This window comes from Hypanus sabinus, chromosome 8 (genome assembly GCF_030144855.1).
Source record: "Hypanus sabinus isolate sHypSab1 chromosome 8, sHypSab1.hap1, whole genome shotgun sequence".
Lineage (NCBI taxonomy): Eukaryota > Metazoa > Chordata > Chondrichthyes > Myliobatiformes > Dasyatidae > Hypanus > Hypanus sabinus.
Window position 1 is genome coordinate 162,563,688 of NC_082713.1, and position 21,471 is coordinate 162,585,158.

The window sequence follows — 21,471 nt, forward strand, 5'->3', positions numbered from 1 at the left end:
TCACCAGTGTCATTAAATGAAGCATCGCAAGAGATTGCTACACCGTGACAGCCATGTACACAGCTGTCAAAATAAGCGATACTACAATTTGTAACATAGAAACAGTGAACAGTTGGTCTTCCTCTTGTCACTTGCAGGAGTGCTATCTCTTTCTCTCTCGCTGGTGAGGTAGAGAGAGAGACTATCTGAGGTGTGGAAGTGTTGTAATGGGCTGTAGTTTTTGATGGACTCTGGATCATGGTCTCTGGCGGGGACTTTGCCATTGCTGCATGGTGGGTGGTGGTGGGGGGGGGCTTTTACTAGAGCGAGTGTTGGGTGGGGAAAAGGGAGGGTTGATGCTTTTGCTGCTGCTTGGGTGTGGGAGGGGCTTTGGGTTCTGGTGTCAATCATTCTGTGGAGTTTTTTTCTGTTTCATGGTTGTCTGTGAAGAGTAAGAATTTCAGGTTGTACATTGTATACATATTCTGATATTAAATTGAATCAATGAATCATTGAACATGGTTTTAACTACAATGCTGTGGTTCAATTTGACAATGTTGGCATTGAAGACAGCGACTGCAGAAAGCTTGACATCATGATCTAGCCAGTCTGTGTGTAGCAATCTGCAACAGTGTGATGTTGGCAAGTCCCCTCCCTAAAATGCCAAACGGTACGATTTGCTTAACAAAAACGTATGGGTGCAACATTTGGCAAACAGGGGCATCTAAACAAAAGGTGATAGGCAGCAGAATTTTGCAACTATTGATGCATAACAAATGTGGATGTTGAGGGATGTCAAAAAAGAAACACACCTGTATATTCAGTTAATATCACGAGTCACTGTTGCAGTCATTCTGCAGTAAGTATCATTCCACCTGTTACAATGTGAACAAAGTGACTGGACAGACACCGAAGATAGTGGATACACAGGTTTATTCAGCACAACCAGCAGCAATTCCAGACACTCTTGGTTGAAGAGGCCTCCTGAACCAATATTACATGACAGCTTTACGTGCTAAAAATCAAAGGCAACAGGAGGATAATTCTATAGTTACAATGTATCTACAATGCTTCCTTTGAATTACCTGTAGTTTCCTCACACCTCCTTCTTTGCACCCACACTCCAGACACCTAAAATGAATGTTAATCCCTCTCTGACTCTTGGCCACATTCATGCATCTGAAGGCATCTGAGGTCTAATTGTTCAGGGCTGTGTTTTAAATTCAATCTGCAATCCACATTCAAATCTGAAGATTAGCTGTTAGTGAAATTAATGTTTGCTCTATACCCCAACTCCAGAACTCACCCTACCACCACCTACTAGTCATGGGATTTGACTGCGCTTTTAAATAACCTTTCAGCCAAAAGTTATTGAAAGCAGAAACCAAAGTTCATGAGCAGAGAAACATGCGAGAGGAAATATCAGAAATTATAAGAGTCCTGGTGAAGGGTCTTGGCCTGAAACATTGACCATATATTCCCCTCCATAGACGCTGCTTGACATGCTGAGTTTTTCCAGCACTTTCTTTGTTTTGCTCAAGATTTCCAGCATCAGCAGAATCGCTTGTGTTTATCACTGGAGATATTGGACAAAACTATAAAGACATGCAATGCTGTAGTGTTTATTTAAAATGCTGGGCCAGGTTGGAAAGGCAGGGCATCAGAACACAATGTTGGGAAATGTATGAAAATACATTTTGGTAAAACATCAGAGATGCAAAAGGATTTAGGAGTCCTCGTGCAAGACTCGCAGAAGGTTAATCTACAGGTTGAGTTTGCGGTAAAGAAGGCAAATGCAATGTTGGCATTTATTTCAAGGAGAATAGAATAAAAAAGCAAGGAGATAATGCTGAGCCTTTATAAGTCACTAGTCAGGTCACACTTGGAGTATTGTCAACAGTTTTGAGCCCCGTATCTCAGAAAGGATGTGGTGTCATTGGAGAGAGTCCAGAGGAGGTTCACAAGGATGATTCCGGGAATTAAGGGGTTAACATATTAGGAGCGTTTGACAGCTTTGGGCCTGTACTCACTAGAATTTAGTACATGAAAATCTCATTGAAACCTACCGAACGTTGAAAGGACCCGCTAGGGTGCATGTGGAGAGAATGTTTCTTACTGTCGGGGTATCACGAACTAAAGCGCACTACCTCAAAATTAAGGGGCACCCTTTTAGAACAGAGGTAAGGAGGAATGCTCTGCCACAGACTGTGGAAGCCAAGTCTGTGCATATATTTAAGGCAGAAGTTGACTGTTTCCTGACCAGTTAGGGCATCCATCAAAGGGTATGGTGAGAAGGCAGATGTATGGGGTTCGGCAAGATCCGTATCGAGCACGATGGGATGGCAGAGCACACTCAATGGGCCGAATGGCCTAATTCTGCTTGTATGTCTTATGGTCTCATGGAACCAGAAGCAAAGGTTAAGCCGGTTCTGCTCTCTGACGTTTGCTCAGCTCTACACTGAACTGAAGCTGTGGCCTGCTCCAGTTGAAGTGGCTCCATGTCAGTGCTCTCACTTTCGTTCTGAACGCTATTTGCTTGCTTTTAATGTTTGCACGATTTATTTATTTTCCCTTTGTATACTGGGTGTTTGCCGGCCTTTTTCAGGTTGTTTTGTGGCTGCCTGTAAGGAGGCGAATCTTAATGTACAGGTTTTCCCTGCTATCCAAAGATAGAGCGTTCCTATGAAACCGTCTGTAAGCTGAAATGTTGTAAAGTGAAGAAGCAATTACCATTTATTTATTTGGGAAAAATTTTTGAGCGTTCCCAGACCCAAAAAATAACCTACCAAATCATACCAAATAACACATAAAACCTAAAATAACATGAACATATAGTAAAAGCAGGAAAGATATAATAAATTTACACCCTATATAAAGTAGAAATATTGTATGTACGGTGTAGTTTCACTTAGCAAAATCGGGAAGACAGCGAGCCAAAATCAATTTCGAGAAAAAAAATCTGCATGTACACGCATACGCACACAACTGCCCACACAAGGCTTCACAGTCATGGTAGTCTTTCTTGGGGTAAGCACATGTATAAAGCGGGCGTCTTTTTTTCGTAAAAGCGAAAATCCTCTTTGGTTAGCAAAAACTGATACTAATGTAGGTCTTGTGTAACAGCGAGCTGTTGTAAAGCGAACGTTTGAAAAACTGGGGCCACCTGTATACATAATGTTATATAATGTATACATACTTCAATAATAAATGTACTTTGAACTTTAAAATTCCATGTTGTTTGTCTTGTTCTGTGAAGATTATGGGCATGCTAGGTTGGCATGTGTGGAATGTGTGGTAACACCTGCCCCCAGCACATCCTTAGGTTCCATTCACTGTTAATGCATACAATGCATTTTACCCTATACTTCAATGTACACAGCCCCAAGAAGACTACAACCTTGTTGTTGGGTTTGGAGGTTCACGTGCCTCAATGACCTGGAGAGCTATGCTGGCTGGAGTCAGGGCTTTATGATTTGGCTTTTGGTAGGGTCCACTACGTCAAACAGGTCAAAGGGTAGAGGGCAGACTGAGAGTGGTCCACTGGTCCTCCAGGTTTAGGGGTTCAGCTCAGGGCTGACAACCCTGACTGCTCAAACAAGACTATTGCAGAAACAGCAACAAAGAATCCTTCTTTATCAGAGTGTGACGGTATTCCTGAGCTTCCACTCGGGACTTGCATGACTGACAGGAGTGAAAACCGAGAGGAAGTTACTGACATGATGAAGTGTGACGAAGGCCCGTCACTGATTACGGACGGCACACGGCCCATTCAGTAAAACACTCAAAGGGTCATCCACACACTTTATTCCCCTGTCATTGTGGTGAGTGCACACATCACAATAATTCAACAGTCACAATTTTACACTCGTCCCCAGCAGTAATAGGTAGGAAAAAAAAACACACTATGTCACAGCTTAATTATCTCAGGTCAATTTATTCATATTCATCTTTCCAATAAGTGTTTTGCCGAAGTGTCCTGATAATCTGACGTTTCTCGTCTAGACAGTCACAGGATCTGAAACACAGCTGCTGCAGAGAGCAGTCTGATCCAGAGGCAACAGCAACCTGCACAGGGGTGCCGATGGTGATCTGGGTCAAGGGTTATCTTACCTAATTACTCATCTTGTGGTAAAGCTTTGGGGTTTATTTAAGTTATTTACCCGGGAAATGGTGACTCCTGTAATGAGGTATATGTGTTTATTGTGAGAACTGGTAGTAGTTTCAGATCGTGTGAAATGGAAGACAAATAGAGTTATTTAGCTTTTGGTTGGTCTAGGGGGAGGGGCTTAGCAGTTATAAGCCTCGGGTTACCAAGGGTTTGGTTTTTTTTTCTGTTTAGTCTATTTAGACAGGTGACAATTGCAAGCTGTATATATATATATTGTATTTTTTTTCATTCTTTTTCTCGTTTTGATGTGGACGTCCAGGTTTTTGTTTTCCCACTATTCTTGTAAATAAAAGCACCTCAATCTATTTTTGTGACTCAAGCCATCTGGTCATTGTTCTCAGGCAGTTGATCCACGGTTACTTGTGACATGAAGGAAGCCCTGAACACTGCCAAAGATGGAGGACCTTTACTGCTGCCCCAAACACCAGCAGCGTAATGGGCAAACAAAGTCAATGTACATGTGATAAATAAATGATTATGAATCCTAACATGTATATGGAATGGAATTGGTCAACTGCTGTGCAAGGTTTGGGAGTAGGTGGAGCCAAGGCAGGGGATAGAACACATCATTACACAAAATTATTGTCTTTAGAAATTATTAATCAAGAAGTGCCCACTTAATTATCCAACTCCTCTGCGTAGATGAACAGCTCATGCTGAAGGATTAAGTGAGCATCATTTGTGTGGCTCATGTGCACTGGCCAGATGGCACATCATTAAAATTCTGATTTCTGAGCAGCCAGTGATCACACAAGGATGCTTCAGAGCAAACCTCATTTACATCTCGCCTGCTTCACTGTAGGTGCTTTCACAGATGGATGGCCGAGGAACTTTCTTGCTACTAATGGCAACAAATGGAAACAATCAGGATTTGTGTTTCTAGGGGTAAAATGCTGGCAGTATTAGAACCTAACTCCCAAGAGCAAAACAAAATGGGAGCTCCAATGTGAATAAATAGTCAGCCTTTGCCAAAAATTTATGACTGAAATTAATATATAGGTCTAAAATCTGTTAATATGCATTTTTGTTTTAAAAAAATCATCATTTTTAACAAATACTATTTAAACAAATTAGGGGGAACACGAGGGTAAACTTCTTCACTCAAAGGGTTGTGAGAGTTTCAAACAAATTGCCAAATGGTGGATGCCAGCTTGATTTCAATGTTTAAGAGAAGTTTGGATAGGTACATGGATGGTAGGGGAATGGAAGGCAGGTCAATAGGAGTAGGTAGTTTAAATGTTTCTGCACAGACTAGATGGGCTGAAGGGCCTGTTTCTGTGCTGTACTTTTCTATGACTCGCTGTAAGCAGTTTAATGATCTTTCCTCTAAAGTGACAGGCAAAGAACCAATGTGTTCTTTATTAATAATGGGAAATGAGACTTTGAAACTGTAGATTTTAAAGACAATTAATACAAATATTATTTTTACCTAAAAGGCAGCTTTCTCAAGGTAGCAAATTGCCTGACAATGTCACTGCAAAAGATCCAGATAATGATCATCTACATTTTTGTTAAATCTATCATTACCAATCTCAGAAATGTCTGCTGAGCTCTCGATTTGTTTCTTTATTCTTCCTGGTAATATACCTCTAGGAATTATGCTAGAAAATCCTTGCTCAGACCACATACTTATTCTGATATATCTCATGCCGTGAATATTCAGGTTATCACCTATGTGATGACTGTTACATTTCTCAGCCAGGTTGTCTCTTCCTATGAGGAAACTGTCTGCTGGTAGTCATTCATCGAGTTGTACAAGATTACCCTTCCTAATTTCACATTTTCTAGCCAAGCTCGTTTGTGGGGAAAAGTATACTGGAAGCATTAGTTGTTCTTCCACATCCTTGTGCCTCAGCCAAATAGGAAATGAAATATCAATCATCAAACCAGACTCCTCTCCACTGATTCTGTCTACACTTCTTGCTGCCTCAGAAAAATAACCAGCATCATCAAGAATCCCTCTCACTTAAGACATTCTCTCTTTTTGCCCCTTCCATCAGGCAGAAGAGATGTTCAGTCAGTTCGAAAACATGCACCACTAGGCTTAAGGACTGTTTCCGTCCTGTTATAAGGCCCTTGAATGGACCTTTTGTATATTAAAGATGAGCACTTAATCTCAATGTCTACCTCAGCATGGCCCTTGCAATTTATTGTCTACCAGCACAACAATCTCTCTGTAACTGTAACACTATATTCTGGACTCTCTTATTGCCTTTCACTTGTAATACCTGAATGCACCTACATTTTGAAATGATTTGTATGGATGGCACACAGATCTAAGATTTTTCACTGTACCTTGGCATATGTGGCAATGATAAGCCATTTCAATCCAATTCACCTAAAATCTCAACTTCAATTGTCCTTCTCCCCACCTCCCCCTTCCTCCATCTCCCCCCCCCCCCAATTTTTACCAATGTCTATAGAAAGCATTCTCTCTTGATGTACAGAAGTGACTTGGTACAGCAACTGTTCTGCGTGTGACCTCAAAAACACTGCAGATTTGTGGGCTGCACGTCACAGGAAGGAACCTCCTTCTGTGTACTTCTTTCTGCCTCAGTAAAGCAGCCAGCATAATGGGAGATCCCACCCTTCCCGGACGTTCTCTCTCTTCCTTTCTCCCACTGGGCAGAAGATATTTCTCCAAGTACCCGGAGAAGGTTCCTCTGGGTGCTCTTGTTTCCTCCCACAATCCAGGACAGACTGGTTGGAAGATTGTAAACTGTCCTCTGTTTAGGCTAGGGGTAAATCAGGGATTGCTGGGTGGCTTGCTCAAAGGGCTAGAACAGCCTATTCCACACTGTATCTCAATAAGTAAATAAATATATAAGATACAGAAGCCGAAAGGCATGGATTACCAGGCTCAAGGGTGGTGTTGTTGAGCCTGGTGGTACACGCCTACAGGTTTTATATCCCCCAGTTTTCAGTCTCGTGAATGAAGCTCTTGCATGGTAAGATGAGCTCTTGGCCTCACAATCTACCTCACTACGATCTTCCACTTTTATCATTGACCTGCACTGCAATTTTTTGGTAGCTTTTATACTTTTTCCTATATTGTTATTGTTTCATCTTATTCTAGCTCAATGCACTGTGTAATGATTTGATCTGTAAAAAACAGAATGCAAGACAAGCTTTTCACTATCTTGGTATATGTGACAATAATAAACTAAACCATTATCAATCTCTTTATGATGTCCAGAACTTCAAGTACAGTTCTTTTCTCTACTGAGCTGACTGAACCTGACTGAACCAACCTAAACGTCAGGCAGAGAAACCTGAGATTTCTCTACCTGACTGAACCAACTGAGGGTAGCAGGCGGGCCTCAGATCACATTGAGTGCCTGTCCTAGTGTGCAAAGTCAGCTCAGGCAGACGGGGCAGATGAGATCAGTAGAAAGATCTAACAGTCAGGGGGTGAAGAGTGAAGGGTGTGACAAGGCACAGAATAAGTCGTGGCCATTCACCGCCACCTCAGCTGTGTTGGCATCATTGGATATGGACCCAGTGCAAAAGCTTTTCCTCTTCAGAAACTCTGCCGCAGTGGTTTCAAACAGTCAGCATTAGATATGACAGACAACCAATTACCATCTCTAATGTTCAAAATTTAGATACACCAGTATCAACAGACTAAATAAATGCTGGTGGAAAAGACTTTTATGTATGTGCTACTTCAAGCAGTCTTGTGCAAAAGTAATATACAGTAATTTTCTAGGGTGCCTAAATCTTTTATACAGTACTGTAGTAATTTTATGTTCTGCACTGTACTGCTGCCACAAAAAAAAAACAAATTTCATGAGAGATAATGTGAGTGATGACAAACCTGATGGGAAGGGGGCAGGGAGAGGGGAATCATGGTTGGGAAAAGGGGAAAGGAGAGGGGAGGGAGCGGGAAGCACCAGAGACATTCTGTAATGGTCAATAAACCAATTGCTTGCAATCAAATGACCTTGCCTCGTTTCTCAGGGCTGGGTGTGTCTGCACCTGTGCCACCCCCATACCCTGGCACTCCTCTGCCACCTGTTCAATACCCCTCCCATGGCACTCCACCTTCGCTATTTCCAACATTCTTTGCTCCACTTGCTCTCTGCTCCACACTGACAAATACAGAACTGTGCAAAAGTCTTATGCAACTTACCTATATAGTATATATGTGCCTAAGACCTTTGCACTGTACTGTAGTTCAAAGCAAGCTTCTTCATGTAACATACATGTAATATATCCACAAGGGGATTTTGACTCCAATGTTAAAGCCTCTCCCTGATTTAGTTTCCCAAATGTGGCATGATTAGTAGAGACATTGAGGACTTAACTTTCATTCTCTTATTTGGCAGGACACAAGCCCAAACTTCTACAAAACATTTCAAATTTTCACCCCATACTTACCATCCTGGCAGCAGAAGTAAAAACAATGCCCATTGCCGTTAAGGGGAAGAGATAGATCCCATTGAGGGAGTAAGAGAGAGAGCTAAGGATATGACAGTTGACATTGTTGTGGAAGGAAGGACAACTTCTCTGCTTGTCCCTTAATTCTTGCAGGACAACCAATTACCTTTGGTTGTCATGGTGACACTTGGGCATCAATGTGAAAATAGCCAACTGTTTATAGGCTGCCTCCAACTTATAAAAGCAAGAAATCTGGCAAGGCAAAGAGCAAGAATTTAATGGCAAAATCTAAAATATGTGACAGTCAAACTGAGCAGAAAATGTCAACCATGGCAATTTTATTAGCGGCAGGTATCTTGAAGCCCTTAAGGCTCTGCATTCTAATGATACCAAAACATCACGAATTTGAATTTCTTCCAGATTTTCCCTGCTGGAATTAATGATCGCTTGAGGTCATCCTATGATGAAATTCTCCTGACTTGTACTCTCAATGGTCTGTGGATAGTTTAGGTGACTAACATTGCAATGCCATTTGATCTAAGAATGGCGCTAAGCTGGACTCACTTGAATGTTTTAATTACTCCAGCCTGATTCTATGTAGAAGTTACAGCTGTAAATTGGAGGTCGTGGAGCCTGAAACTATCTCGCCCTTATTCTGATCCCTTCACATACTTAGGGACCAAAATGGGGGCAGGATAGATACAACTGGCATCAGGAGGCACCAGTGTGCTCTAACGTAAGTGGGCCAGGGAAGGGAGTAACATCTGTGGAAAATGGTTAGAGAAAGAACCATTCAAGTTGAGAGAACTCTCCTATGGAGGAATGCGTCTAAAGAGATTTTTATGACCATAAGAGATAGGAGCAGGATTAGGCCACTCAGCCTATTGAGTCTGGTCCACCATTTCACCTTGGCTGATCCACTTTCCCTCTCAAGCCTCTTGTGGTCTTATTGAAGAACTGGTTGATGCAGAGACCTTCAAGACTATAAGACTATGAGAGATAGGAGCAGAATTAGGCCATTCAGCCCATTGAGTCTGGTCTACCATTTTCAGTAGGGCTGATCCACTTTCCCTCTCAACCTTCTTATGGTTGTATGGAGAGAAAGGTCTATGCAGAGTGGAATTATATCTCGACTCAACGAGTCAAAGCTGCAGCCAGGTTTAAAATATCTCTTTCAGGCACTGTTTTGTTAGAGTCTGAAACAATAAGTTAGTGGTAAAATCTGCATGTAAAATTTATCCTTATTCAAACTCTAACAGATATGTGAACTGCCAAGCAGGTGATGGCAAAGAAATGAGATACAACACAAGCTCAAAAATTACGTTGCTCAAAAAGCTCCATATGATCTTGTTCATACTCAAATCAAGAATACACCATCAACTCATCAGAGCAACGAGGAAAAGTGTTTGAACAGCAAAGTTTTGTTTGCTTGGAAAATAGTGAACTAGCTCAGCAGCTTCACTTAGTTTGTTCGATCTGAGAGTACTTCAGCTGAAAATTAAAATGCAAACTTCATATATATATTGTGTAGACATTGCTTTTCACTCAGGGATACCCAGAAAACTGTGGATATTTCCTTTTGCCGACTGAAGTGTCCATTAATTGCCAATCGAAGCATCAAGGAAGATTGAAACATCGAGGCAGAAGGTGAGGGAGGGCTCTGCGCCAACTGCCTGCCTTCTGATCACTGATGGGTTCCCTCTGCTGCCAGAGAGGGAGGCTGCATGCCCTGCGGTCTCTCTCTCTTTTGATGGTGTTGGAGGATGTTACCAAGGTTCTGAATTATGGATTGGACTATGGACTAGGGACTTCTTCAATCTTATGGTTTTTATATTCTGTGCTTCACCCGTTCTTTCTCTTTGTTTTTTTTTGTGCGGGGTGAGGGGGATTTGGGCATCGATGTTCTTGTTGCGTTTTGTTTGGTGGAGGGAGGGGGTTTGGGAGTTGATGTTCTTGTTACGTTTTGTGCAGTGGGAGGAGGGGGTTTAAGGGTTGATGATTGTGTTACCATTCTATTGTGTGTGGGAGGGTGAGTTTGATGTTTATCTTTGAATGATTTCCATGCTTTTCTTTGTTTCCTGGCTATCTGGAGAATATGAATCTCAGAGTTGCATTCATACTTTGTTAATAAATTAGCCTTTGAACCTTTTCTTGCTTCAAATTTTGACAAATCCTTTTCTCCTACTTTTGCTGCTCAGCCCTTTGATTTCCTCCAGTAGATTGTTTGTTGCGTGATTTACATTCAATTTTGCTAAATGCATGGTATGGAATTACAATGGACAACAGAGATTAGGTTCCTGAATACTTCTGGATGTATCTTATCGATTTTGAGCTGCTGATCATGAAAAACAATATGAAATTTCCCTATTGTGCACTATTTTTTAAAAAGATCTCCTATATTTGTTATTTTAACTCATAATTCAAGTCAGAATAATTGATACCAAGATTAAGAAAGGCATCTTTGTTGGTCCACAAATCAAACAGGATATCAATGACAGCCAATTCAATGAAGTTCTAGTGGAAGCAGAGAAAATTGCATGGAAGGCATTCAAGGATGCTGTTGCAAATTTTCTTAGCAAATACAGAGCACCAAACTATGTGTAGCTGGTTGGCAACATGCCTCAAGCATACAAAAGCATCAAGTGCAATATGTCAGAAAAGATTCAATTTTTGCATTACCATTTAGACTTCTTTTCTGCAAAGCTTAGCCCTGTCAGTGATGAGCATTGTGAAAGGTTTCACCGGGACATTGTGGTCATAGAGAAACGGAACCAGGGCAACTGGAATCTTAAGCAAAACTTATCACCAAAACATTTTTAGCTTAGTTGAACGATTGCAAACCGTCAGCACTGTTTTGCAATTAAACACATTGTATTCAATAAAAGCTTATTTTTTGTTTCTCTAAATTCCTACAATGATACAATTAGTCTGCAAGTATATTGCAGTTCAGGTTCTAGTGGTCTATCATAAACAAAAAGAAATTCTGAGCAAGCAGCACTTTTGAAAAATTGTGTTGTCCAGTGCAACGTGTCCTGCCTCTGAAATTCATTATGAAATGAATTTCAGAGAAATATCAGAAGACATCTATGTTACTTCATGATGTATTTATTGATAAAGATAGTGGATAAACAAGTCTGGTATATAATTTAAGAAAAAGTGATAAGAAACAGAGACACTTAAGCAGGCTGGCAATCAGTTTTGAATACACTTAAATTTATTGTTGAAAGCTTACGTTGCTACCTTTCAAGGGCTGCATTCATGCAATTTCCAGACTAAATAATGTATTTAACAGCCAGAACAAAGAGCACAATGAATGTAACCTTTGATTTGACATTGGTTGAATGAGCCCTCACTCCACATAAACTGTTCAAACTCTTCCCTGCTGCTTGATAACAAATACACATTATTATTCATATTTAAAAATGTGTTTAGAAAATAAATATGCTGGCTAACTGTAAAAGAGCCAAAATTAAAGATAATGACCTTACTAAAGATATTAATGACAGGTAATGTTAGCAGAACCACCAACCTTTCCAGAAGACTGAATGCCTTTGATCATGGCAAGACACACCATAAACCAGGCGATGAATAGGCAAATACTCATCTTCCAGTTCAGACCCCCACTCTCAGAAATGGAGTTCGATATGTCCAGTGCTTCTCTGTACCAAAAGAAGGTTGTGGCGGAACTCTTTTCACATTCAGGAACGACAACTGAGACAAACAGAGGGACATCACATTATTTCCATCACTGAGTTGCAATATGTGGAGTCATATGCAAAGGATGAATCAAAAAGATTGCAAATGCGGACACTCTGAAAATAAAGAAGAAAATTCTAGAAGAAATCAGGAGGCCAGGTTGCATCTGTGGTAAGCAAAATAACCATCATTTCAGGTGAGAGGCTATTCGTCAGATCTAAAAAGGAGTCAAAACATGTTTACAAAGCTGCAGGAAGGGTGAGAAAGTATTTGTCTCTCATGTAAAACTTGAGTAACTATGGGGATAATCTGTAAACAAGGTGATCTGCTCAGTGTGTGAGGGGGAATAGTTTGAGTTGAGAACATTACGGGAGGCCACAGACAACTCAGAGTGGGATGAGGAATTAATATGGCAGACAATGGAAGTTCTGGTTCACCTAGTAGACTCAACAAGGATGTCCTAACTCAATCTGCATTGGTTTCTCCGATGTAGAAGAGTCCACGTTGTGAGCAGCAAATGCAGCCCACTAAATTAATTTACTTTGCTTACTGAGCTAGAGCACGAAATAGGCCCTTCCAGACCTTGGAGACATGCCACCCAGAAATCTCCTGATCTAATCACAGAACAATTTTACAATAACCAATTAACTTACCAACCAGTACACCTTTAGACTGGGGGAGGAAACCCACAAAGTCACAGGGAGAACATACAAACTCCTTTTAGACAGCAGCAGGAATTGAACCCAGGTCACTGGTAATGTAAAGTATTAAGCTAACCACTACACAACCATGCCACCTAGGGGCACTGGTAAATGTGTAAGCGGATCTCCTGCTTTGCCTGGAAACACTGCTTGGCCCCTGGACGCTGGAGGGAAAGAGGTAGAAGGTCAAGTGTCCTGTTCCTAATCTGATCTATCAGTCTGTGACCTCCTCTACCATCATTGTGAGAGCCAATATAAGCTTGAGGAACACCACCTAATCTTCCACCTGGATACAATGCAGCCTTCTGGAATCAATATTAAATTCTGCAACAACAAACCATCTGCTGGAAGGACTCAGTGGATGAAGCAGTATCATTGGGAGGAAAGGAAGTGTCAACATTCTGGGTCAAAACCAACCTGGTGCTGGGTATTGACTTGAAATGTCTATAGTTCCTTTCCTCCCACAGATACAGCTTCACACACAGAATTCTTCCAGCAGATCATTTGTTGCTCCAGATTCCAACATTTACAGTTCTGTGTGTCTCCTGTGAATTCTACAACTTCTGATAACTTTAATTCTTGGTGTACATCAGTCTTGTATTTGCAGATTTAGCCCAGCGTGTTTCACGTTTCCTTCCTTTGCTTCTCTCTGGAGTGTCCAGTCTGACCTGCTGAGGCAGTCTTCTTACTCTGTACCTTGCAACTCCCCTATTCTTTTGTCTACGTTCTTCCCCTCTAACTCTTGCCATTCACTCATTGACGAGATAACCTTATGCCCCTGGTCAACCTGGTTTTAGTCTATCAGAGAGATCCCTCTGCCAATCTTCCTGCAGCTTTACAAACTTCTGATATTTGATTTTCAGCTCTGGTGAAGGGCCTCTGATCTGAAACATTGACTCTGCTTCCCTTCCCACAGATTCAGCCTGATCTGCTGAGTAATTCCAGCATTTTTGAATTTTATTTTACATATGCACAACATAGCTGTATACTCACAGGTCTGGGTCCCATTTTTTTCCAAGGGACACTGATCCCAGGGCAATGGGTGCTGAAAGGACTTGGAGAAATAAAATAAGCTCCAACCAATAATAACATTGTAGTAAAGAGCTACAAAGAAGCACACCTAAAATAAACAAAAGATACATTTTACATTGCTTTTCTTGGATTAAATATATGATGCTATACTACAGGTTTCATAGACAGACAGATAGATATTTTATTGATTTTACAAGTGCACAGATATAAATATTACATAGAAGAAAACTAGAAGGAATATAAAATAAGTTGCCTCAAACAGTCTAACAGGAGGGGGGGGGGGATGTCATCACTTCCCCAACTACAAGTTGACTCACTATAGAGCCTAATGACTGCGGGTAAGTGTGACCTCATATAACGCACAGTTGTCTTAGTCTATTACTGAAAGTGCTCCTCTGTTCAGCCAAGGTGGCATGCAGAGGATGAGAAATAATAAAAATTTTAACCTGCAAATTATGTTACCACCTTGGTAGGGTCAACCATACCAAACAGGTCAAAGGGTAGAAGCCAGACTAAGAGTGGTCTACTGATCCTCCAGGTTTGGGGGTTCAGCTCAGGGCTAACACCTCTGAATGGTAAAACAGCATTGTTACAGAAACAGCAGTGTAGAATCCTTCTACATCTGAGTGTGACGGTATTCTTGAGTCTGCACCCGGTACTTGCATGACTGACAGTAGTAAAAACTGAGAGGAAGCTACTGACATGATGACGGAAGTCCTGAACATCACCAGAAATGGAGGACTGTTGTTGCTGCACTAACTGCCAGCAGCATAATGGGCAGCAGAGTGAGAATAGTTTGCAAACGTGTAATGCATTCACGCCATATTTCCTTTGCTGAGGACTTAGTGCTTGTTAATTTGAAGTTCAGAAGTTAAGCTTATGACTAAATATTCTATAGTTTGCCAGTATCCTACAGCAGTTTTTTTACCTGTGTAGTTTGTCATTAAGACTTCACCATAAATCATAGGGAGATTATCAACTATCTTGATGCAAAAGCATTAAAAAAAACTACATTGTTTAATTAATCATTCGTTATTAAAGGAGAAAATCTATTTTAAATGGGAGTGATCTTTTATTACATAGGAGAAAATAATATTGTGTTTTTATTAAAACTGCATCAATTTAAAATGCAACAATCTAATCAAGCACAGAATTCAAGTTCTCTACAACTCATGTTCTAAATATTATTTCTGACTTATTTATCTATTAAACAATGTAATCCTTTTTTTTGTATTTGCACAATTTTTTGACTTGTGCACTTATGTTGTGTTTGTGTCATTTTTTATTGACTCTATTGTGTTTCTTTGTACTTACTGTCAATGCTCGAACAAAAATGAATCTCAGGGTAGTATCTAGTGACATATATGTACTTTGATAATAAATTTACTATGAATTTTTGAAGATTTGAAAGTAATTGAGCATGTCAAAGTCAAAAAGAAATGTGCCAACATGGAAGGCATTGTGCACATTATACATAAGGAGCAATTAACAGATATAAGTACCAATACTAATTCAAAAGCAAGCTGTTTTCTTATATAATTCTTGCAGTACTATGTACTGTATTTTGGGGCACATTTATCATACTTCCTGTTCTGAGCAAATCTCTGCTTCATTCTTAAAAATGATTTCTGAACTGTAACAATCTTTCTGTAACTTCAAAAATTACCAAGGGTAATTTCTGATTGATTTCAGGAGAATTAATTTCTAATTATTAATTTTAGAGTCTTGTTTGAAGGGGTGTCAATTCTTTATGTCAGGAATTCTAACAAGCAAAAAGAAGGCACAAAAGAAACTGGGTCCATGAAATAATAGTCATAATTACAAATTTTGCCTTTGCGTAGTTGTACCCAATGATGTGGTTCTCTGATGTGGCTTTAATGACATCAGAGGCCATTGGTATGTTTCAATCAGTACCCAGAATTTAGATTCATCCTGCCCACACCACTGACCTGCTGCTCCCTGATACATCAAATTATTTGGTATTCTCTCCCCACCAAATTCCCCAGCTGATTAACAGGAAAATCTGGCTGGCATGCCGGCTAGAAATGTGTTTAACACAGGTTAAGAAAGCAGCATCAATTAACTTCTCCAACGTATTCAGGAAATATGCTTTCTGTGCTTCTCATCCCAAAAAATACAATTGGTGCTCCTCCATCCACTGGGTCTCCAAAGGTGGGAACTGGAGTATTAACAAGATGGCTACAGGGCCTCACACAAAATGTTGGAGGAACTCAGCAAATCAGACAGCATCTATGGAAAGGAATAAACCGTTGATGTTTGGGGCCGAGACCCTTGTTCGGTGCTCACGAAGTCCTCTCCAGAATTTTGTGTGTGTTGCCTTGAATTTCCAGCATCTGCACATGTTCTCCTGTTTCTGATCACAAGACCTGCTAGAAGTGCAGTGTGTTCTAGATCTGAGTGGAATGGGAGATTTATGGTGATATTATTTCAGTGCAAAGCATAAGCTTAGGATATTTAAAAACACAAAATGCTGGCAGAACTCAGCAGGCCAGACAGCATCTATGGGAGGAGGTAGTGACGACGTTTCGGGCCGAAACTCTTCATCAGGAGTGAAGTAACATGGGATGGTCGAGGGGGGAGGGATGAAGTAGAGAGATGGGAAGTGATAGGTTGGAGGGAAATTGGATAGGGGGAAGGTGGAGAATTATGGGAAATAAAAGAGAAAGAAATGTAGGGCTGGGGGTAGATTATAGTGAGGGGGGAAAGAGAGAGAAAGAGAACCAGACTAAAATTATAGATAGAGATGGGGTAAGGGGGGGGCAGGGGTATCAACGGAGGTCTGTGAGTTGAATGTTCGTGCCGGCAGGTAGGAGGCTACCTAGGCGGGAGATAAGGTATTGCTCCATCGAAAGTAGCGGAGGCCACGGACAGACATATCGGACTGGGAGTGGTCTGTGGAGTTGAAGTGGACATATCAGAGTGGGAGTGGTCAGACACAGAATCTGCTGAACTCGTCTGCCGCTGAAGTGATGTGGAAGAAAATTACCCATGAGTAGATGGATTGTATAAGAACATGTGCTATAAAATATCAATTAGGTGCCAACAAAGCAACCTGTAGTAACTTGCCCCTGCTTTTCACCATGTTCCCACATGTGACTTGGAACCCAGCCTGAAATTCTTTAAAGCACTGTTCATATAGAAATGCTGTACATGCCCTTGCCAATCTGCTCCTTGTTGGATTAAAAGCAGGAAGAGGGAACCACTGCAGGTCATTAGGTGAGACGTGCTAGCAGCACCAATTCTCAGTGTTGATTGCAAATAGGGAATGAGGCTACACCAGCTGCTGAGTGTGATGCAGGGCTGTCAGATCAGTTCCCTGGGCTTCACGTGCTCCGTGTGAATGGGACCATTAGGAAGATTGCAAGTTTCAGCTTGAAGCTACAAATTGGCAGCTCTGGGAACCAGTATGCATGTCAGGTGGAAAGAATAAAGCCTTCAGAAAGCGTGGTTTTAAAATAAAGGTGTGGAAGCAAGACAACGTGAGAATTATTTTTACCTTCCTACATTTCTCATATACATTTGGTAGACTACAAATAGCCAGCCAGTCATGGTTTATTCAGTGCAGTCACAGAAGTGCCTTAAATTGCCATTAACAGCTTGCCCATAGAATAAATCACAGACTATGCCAAATTTGGATTAGTTTCTGATCCTGTTGTGTAACAATCCTGGTAAACTGAAGACACCATTAGACATAGGAGCAGAATTAGGCCATTTGGCTCAGAGTCTGCTGCACCATTCTACGGCTGATTTATTAACCCTCAACCCCATTCTCCTGTGTTCTCCCTTAACTAAAAGTGTGGGAAGTAAAGGACTGCCCCCATCCCTAGAGGATTAAAGACTGAAATTAAATACATTAGGTAGTGTCTTAAGGTTCTGGGAAGAATTGAAGAGGAAGTGTAATTGTTTTTGCTTACTTGTTCTTCATCATTATTATGTGCCATGCCAAAAAGAAGTGGTTTGCCACTGCCTTCTTCTGGGCAGTATCTTGGCAATACGGGTGACCCCAGCCATTACCAATACTCTTCAGAAATTGTCTGCCTGGCGTCAGTGGTCGCATAACCAGGACTTGTGATATGCACCAGCAGCTCGTATGGCCATCCACCATCTGCACCAATGGCTTCACATGACTCCAATTGGGGAAGGGGGGGGGGGGGCTAAGCAGGTGCTACACCTTGTCCAGGGGTGACCTGCAGTCAAGTAGGAGGAAGGAGTGCCATACTCCTCCTTTGGCAGAGACGCATCACCACACTATTTACTTGTCATTGCCTGTTACTAGCTGCTATTAAATACCCTCTGTCCTGTTGATATCTATATTGTTGAAACTATGATTGAAATGCCTGGTGCAGTGCTTACTCCCAGTAAGCTTTGTTTCACAGAACAATCTTTTTGATTTCTAGATTTCTATATTGTGTCAAGGTTTTTCCTGTATTCAAATAGTCAACTAGCAAAACAACGTAGGGTATATTTCATACTAATTTGTATGGAATTATGGTACTTTGCCAAATTGCCTACATGTACTGTTGATGGCGGTCAATGTTGGTAGAAATAATGCTGAAGAAGCTTTAGACTCAAACCATAAACCATGGTTTTGCTTTTGGGCAGTTTCATCAGTGTATTCATATTTTTATTGTATTTTACATTTCATTTCTGGAAGAATAAGACTCAAAAATGTTGCTTCTTCAGACAGTATTATTTCTGGCTGCTACCTCTTTACAGCAATTTGCTTTTACCATTCGAATAATTGATGTTGGAAGGCCAAAGATTGCAAACCAGCATTTCCAGTGACCTGACCCTGAAGAACCCTAAGAAATTGCTTCTACCACTTTGTACAATGATCTGATTGCCAGACTAGAGCTTGCAAAGCTAATAAACACACAAAGTGGGTTCAATTACTGTTTAGAATTATCTGTAATTGTGAGCAACTATGGACATTATTGTTTCATCTAACAAGCTCAGAGTGGAGAAGCCATGAAAGAATGAAGCTGTGTTTTGACTTCCATGTACTGCCGAGAACTTCAACAATATGCTAGAATGGTTTAAAACATCGTGGTGTGAATTGCTCCTTTCATTTGCAAATGATTGGATCTTGAAGAAAGAATTTCTTTCTATTTACATAAATGGGGGGGGGGGGGCTAGAAAGATTTCCCCAGGCATTGTTAACACATGCTTCAAGAAATTGCGCAGAAAAGAAATAGCAGTTTTTGAAAGATTCAACATACAATGCAGCTGGAAAATCCTATTCCGCCCAGTCGTGGGCTGATGTAGTTCCACACACCGATACTGCCTCGCCTGATTCTCTGACCCACCGCAAGTTCCAGGAAAAAGAGAGGGATGCCAATAACAAGGAGCAAAATCAAATATGGCACGAGGTAGGCACCTGCAGAAAAGACAATGTAGATTTGAAAACCTACTGTTGGCATCTAGACTGCAGGTCGGATTTAGCTGACTTTTTTTTCAACTTCCAAAGAATGACAGTTTATTTATGAAATATATCGATGCCAATTCATTAAATTTCAGATACTCTATTCAAATTGACTGAGATTTAGTCAGTTAGGACCAAATACTTTATTCCACATTTTCCTCATTAAAAATAATTGAATTTAATGCGCTGCTATTCGATGTGACATGAATCCCCTTAATTATGTGCATAACAATTCCTGAATGTGCAATTAAGTAACAGGGTGCAACACAGAGAAATCAAATCACAATGAAGTGTATGCCTGTCTATTGGATGTGAGGTCCATGATGAACTTCTTAGCATTAGGAATTAACATAAAACACAAAAACCAGACAATTCACAAATTGACTCTATTAAATTGTCAAATAATAATTATGAACATGATAGGCTGATAGTGATTCTCCAAATCATTAAGAAACCAGCTGATTATATGGAAAGAAAACAACCATTTTAAATCTAAAACTAAGTGTTGCTGGTAATTGTAAAGTTTTGAAACTTATTTTTCAGCCCAGTCAGGGTTGCTCACCATGGCATCTGACTGGCAACTGAAAGTCAATTTTGGCAAGAAATTAATGTACCGTGACCTCTTCACCCCTGAGGCCTGATATGGTCATTCTGTCAGAAACCGTGGTAATGGTAGAACTGATAGTTCCTTAGGAGGACTGGAGTGAGGAGGTGTTTGAGTGTAAGGAAGTCAAATACCAGGAGTTGATAGAGCAGTGCCAGAGACACAGGTGGAGGGCACGAGGTGAGCCTATCGAGGTGGGGTGTAGAGGTTTTGCTGGCTGCTTGCTACGCAGAACACTCTCTCTCCTTGGCATAATGGGGGGTACAAAGAAAAGAGCCATCAGGACTATCACAGACACTGCTGAGTGAGCCTCCAGACGGCTATGGGCCAGTGCTGCTGGGACACAATCCAGAGACTGATCAGCCCTGGCTGTGTTGCCTGCGCAACAATGTCTGATATTGAAAGACCCAAAATACCTGATGATTCAAGGTTAAATCACTGATGATGTGTCTCAGCACATCCCCGGATATATCTTGGTGTCTTAAATCTAACCTTGCCTCCTTTAAGAATTTTACTATCATTACGGTTTATTAGCTATAAACAGATGGTGATCATGACCACAGTGTGTCCTTACCTCCACCATTTTTCTGACATAAGTATGGAAACCTCCATACATTGCCTAAACCAACAGAGAATCCGACTTGCGCCAGAATGTACTGAAGTTTATTACTCCAGGCAGGCCGTTCATCATCGGCATCAAATCCTTCTTCAATGTCCACATCTTTGTCAGCAGGCGAATCATCTACATATAACGCACTCTTTTTAAACTGGTTATCATTCATATCCTCATTTGAAAGAAGATCTTTGACAGACTCTGTGACATCTTCATCCAGCTCTCTCTTTGCAACTTTGCTATTTTTAGGCATTGGAAAAACCGGACTGCAAATTCTGTAACACTCTACAAAAGTCCAGCAAAACTTTCAGCCACGAGTAACTCGAGGTCAGGCAGGTAAGGGAGGAGCCCAACAAACAAATTACTGGAGGTCTCTGGTGAATCTGCAGTGAATCTGATGGAATATTCTATGCTTCAAATCTGTTGGGAGAGAACATTTAATTTTGCTCATCAGAACAGCAAAGTTTGAGGCTGTAATTGTACTAACAATTCCGAGCTTCATCATTTTATATATAATAATTAATTCTTCTTCTTATTATTATTGTTATTAGTATTCATGAAATTAGCTGCAAAGTAAGATCAGTGAACATTTCTTCCCCACCATTTTTTTTTCAGGTATTCAAGAAAGAAAACTTAAGTTGAGCTAAGAGGCAAGGGCAGAGGAAAATAACTTATGGCAATGGAAAAGACATGACAAGGACAGCTTATAATTTGGCAAAAATCATGAGTCCCAGAAGGCCTACTGAAAGCTCCATTCCAAATAGCAGACTGGAAAAATGCAGGCAAAAAATGGAAAATGCACATTCGGTCCCATTACTCATTCTGAGTGATCTAAGTTTATTGATATGAGAAGAT

The 21,471-nt window shown here is 40.8% G+C and overlaps 1 protein-coding gene across 1 annotated transcript in view; it reads right to left on the reverse strand.

The window, feature by feature from the left end:
• slc6a15 (solute carrier family 6 member 15) overlaps positions 1 to 20,869 on the reverse strand; it is a 40,818-nt gene extending 19,949 nt beyond the window's left edge. The window contains exons 1-4 of the mRNA XM_059976589.1: positions 20,578 to 20,869; positions 19,197 to 19,354; positions 13,918 to 14,044; positions 12,057 to 12,238 (exon numbers count right to left, since the gene is read on the reverse strand). Of these exons, the coding sequence (XP_059832572.1) occupies positions 12,057 to 12,238; positions 13,918 to 14,044; positions 19,197 to 19,354; positions 20,578 to 20,869 (759 nt within the window). The remainder of the gene's footprint in view (positions 1 to 12,056; positions 12,239 to 13,917; positions 14,045 to 19,196; positions 19,355 to 20,577) is intronic.
• Positions 20,870 to 21,471: the final 602 nt, after the last annotated feature.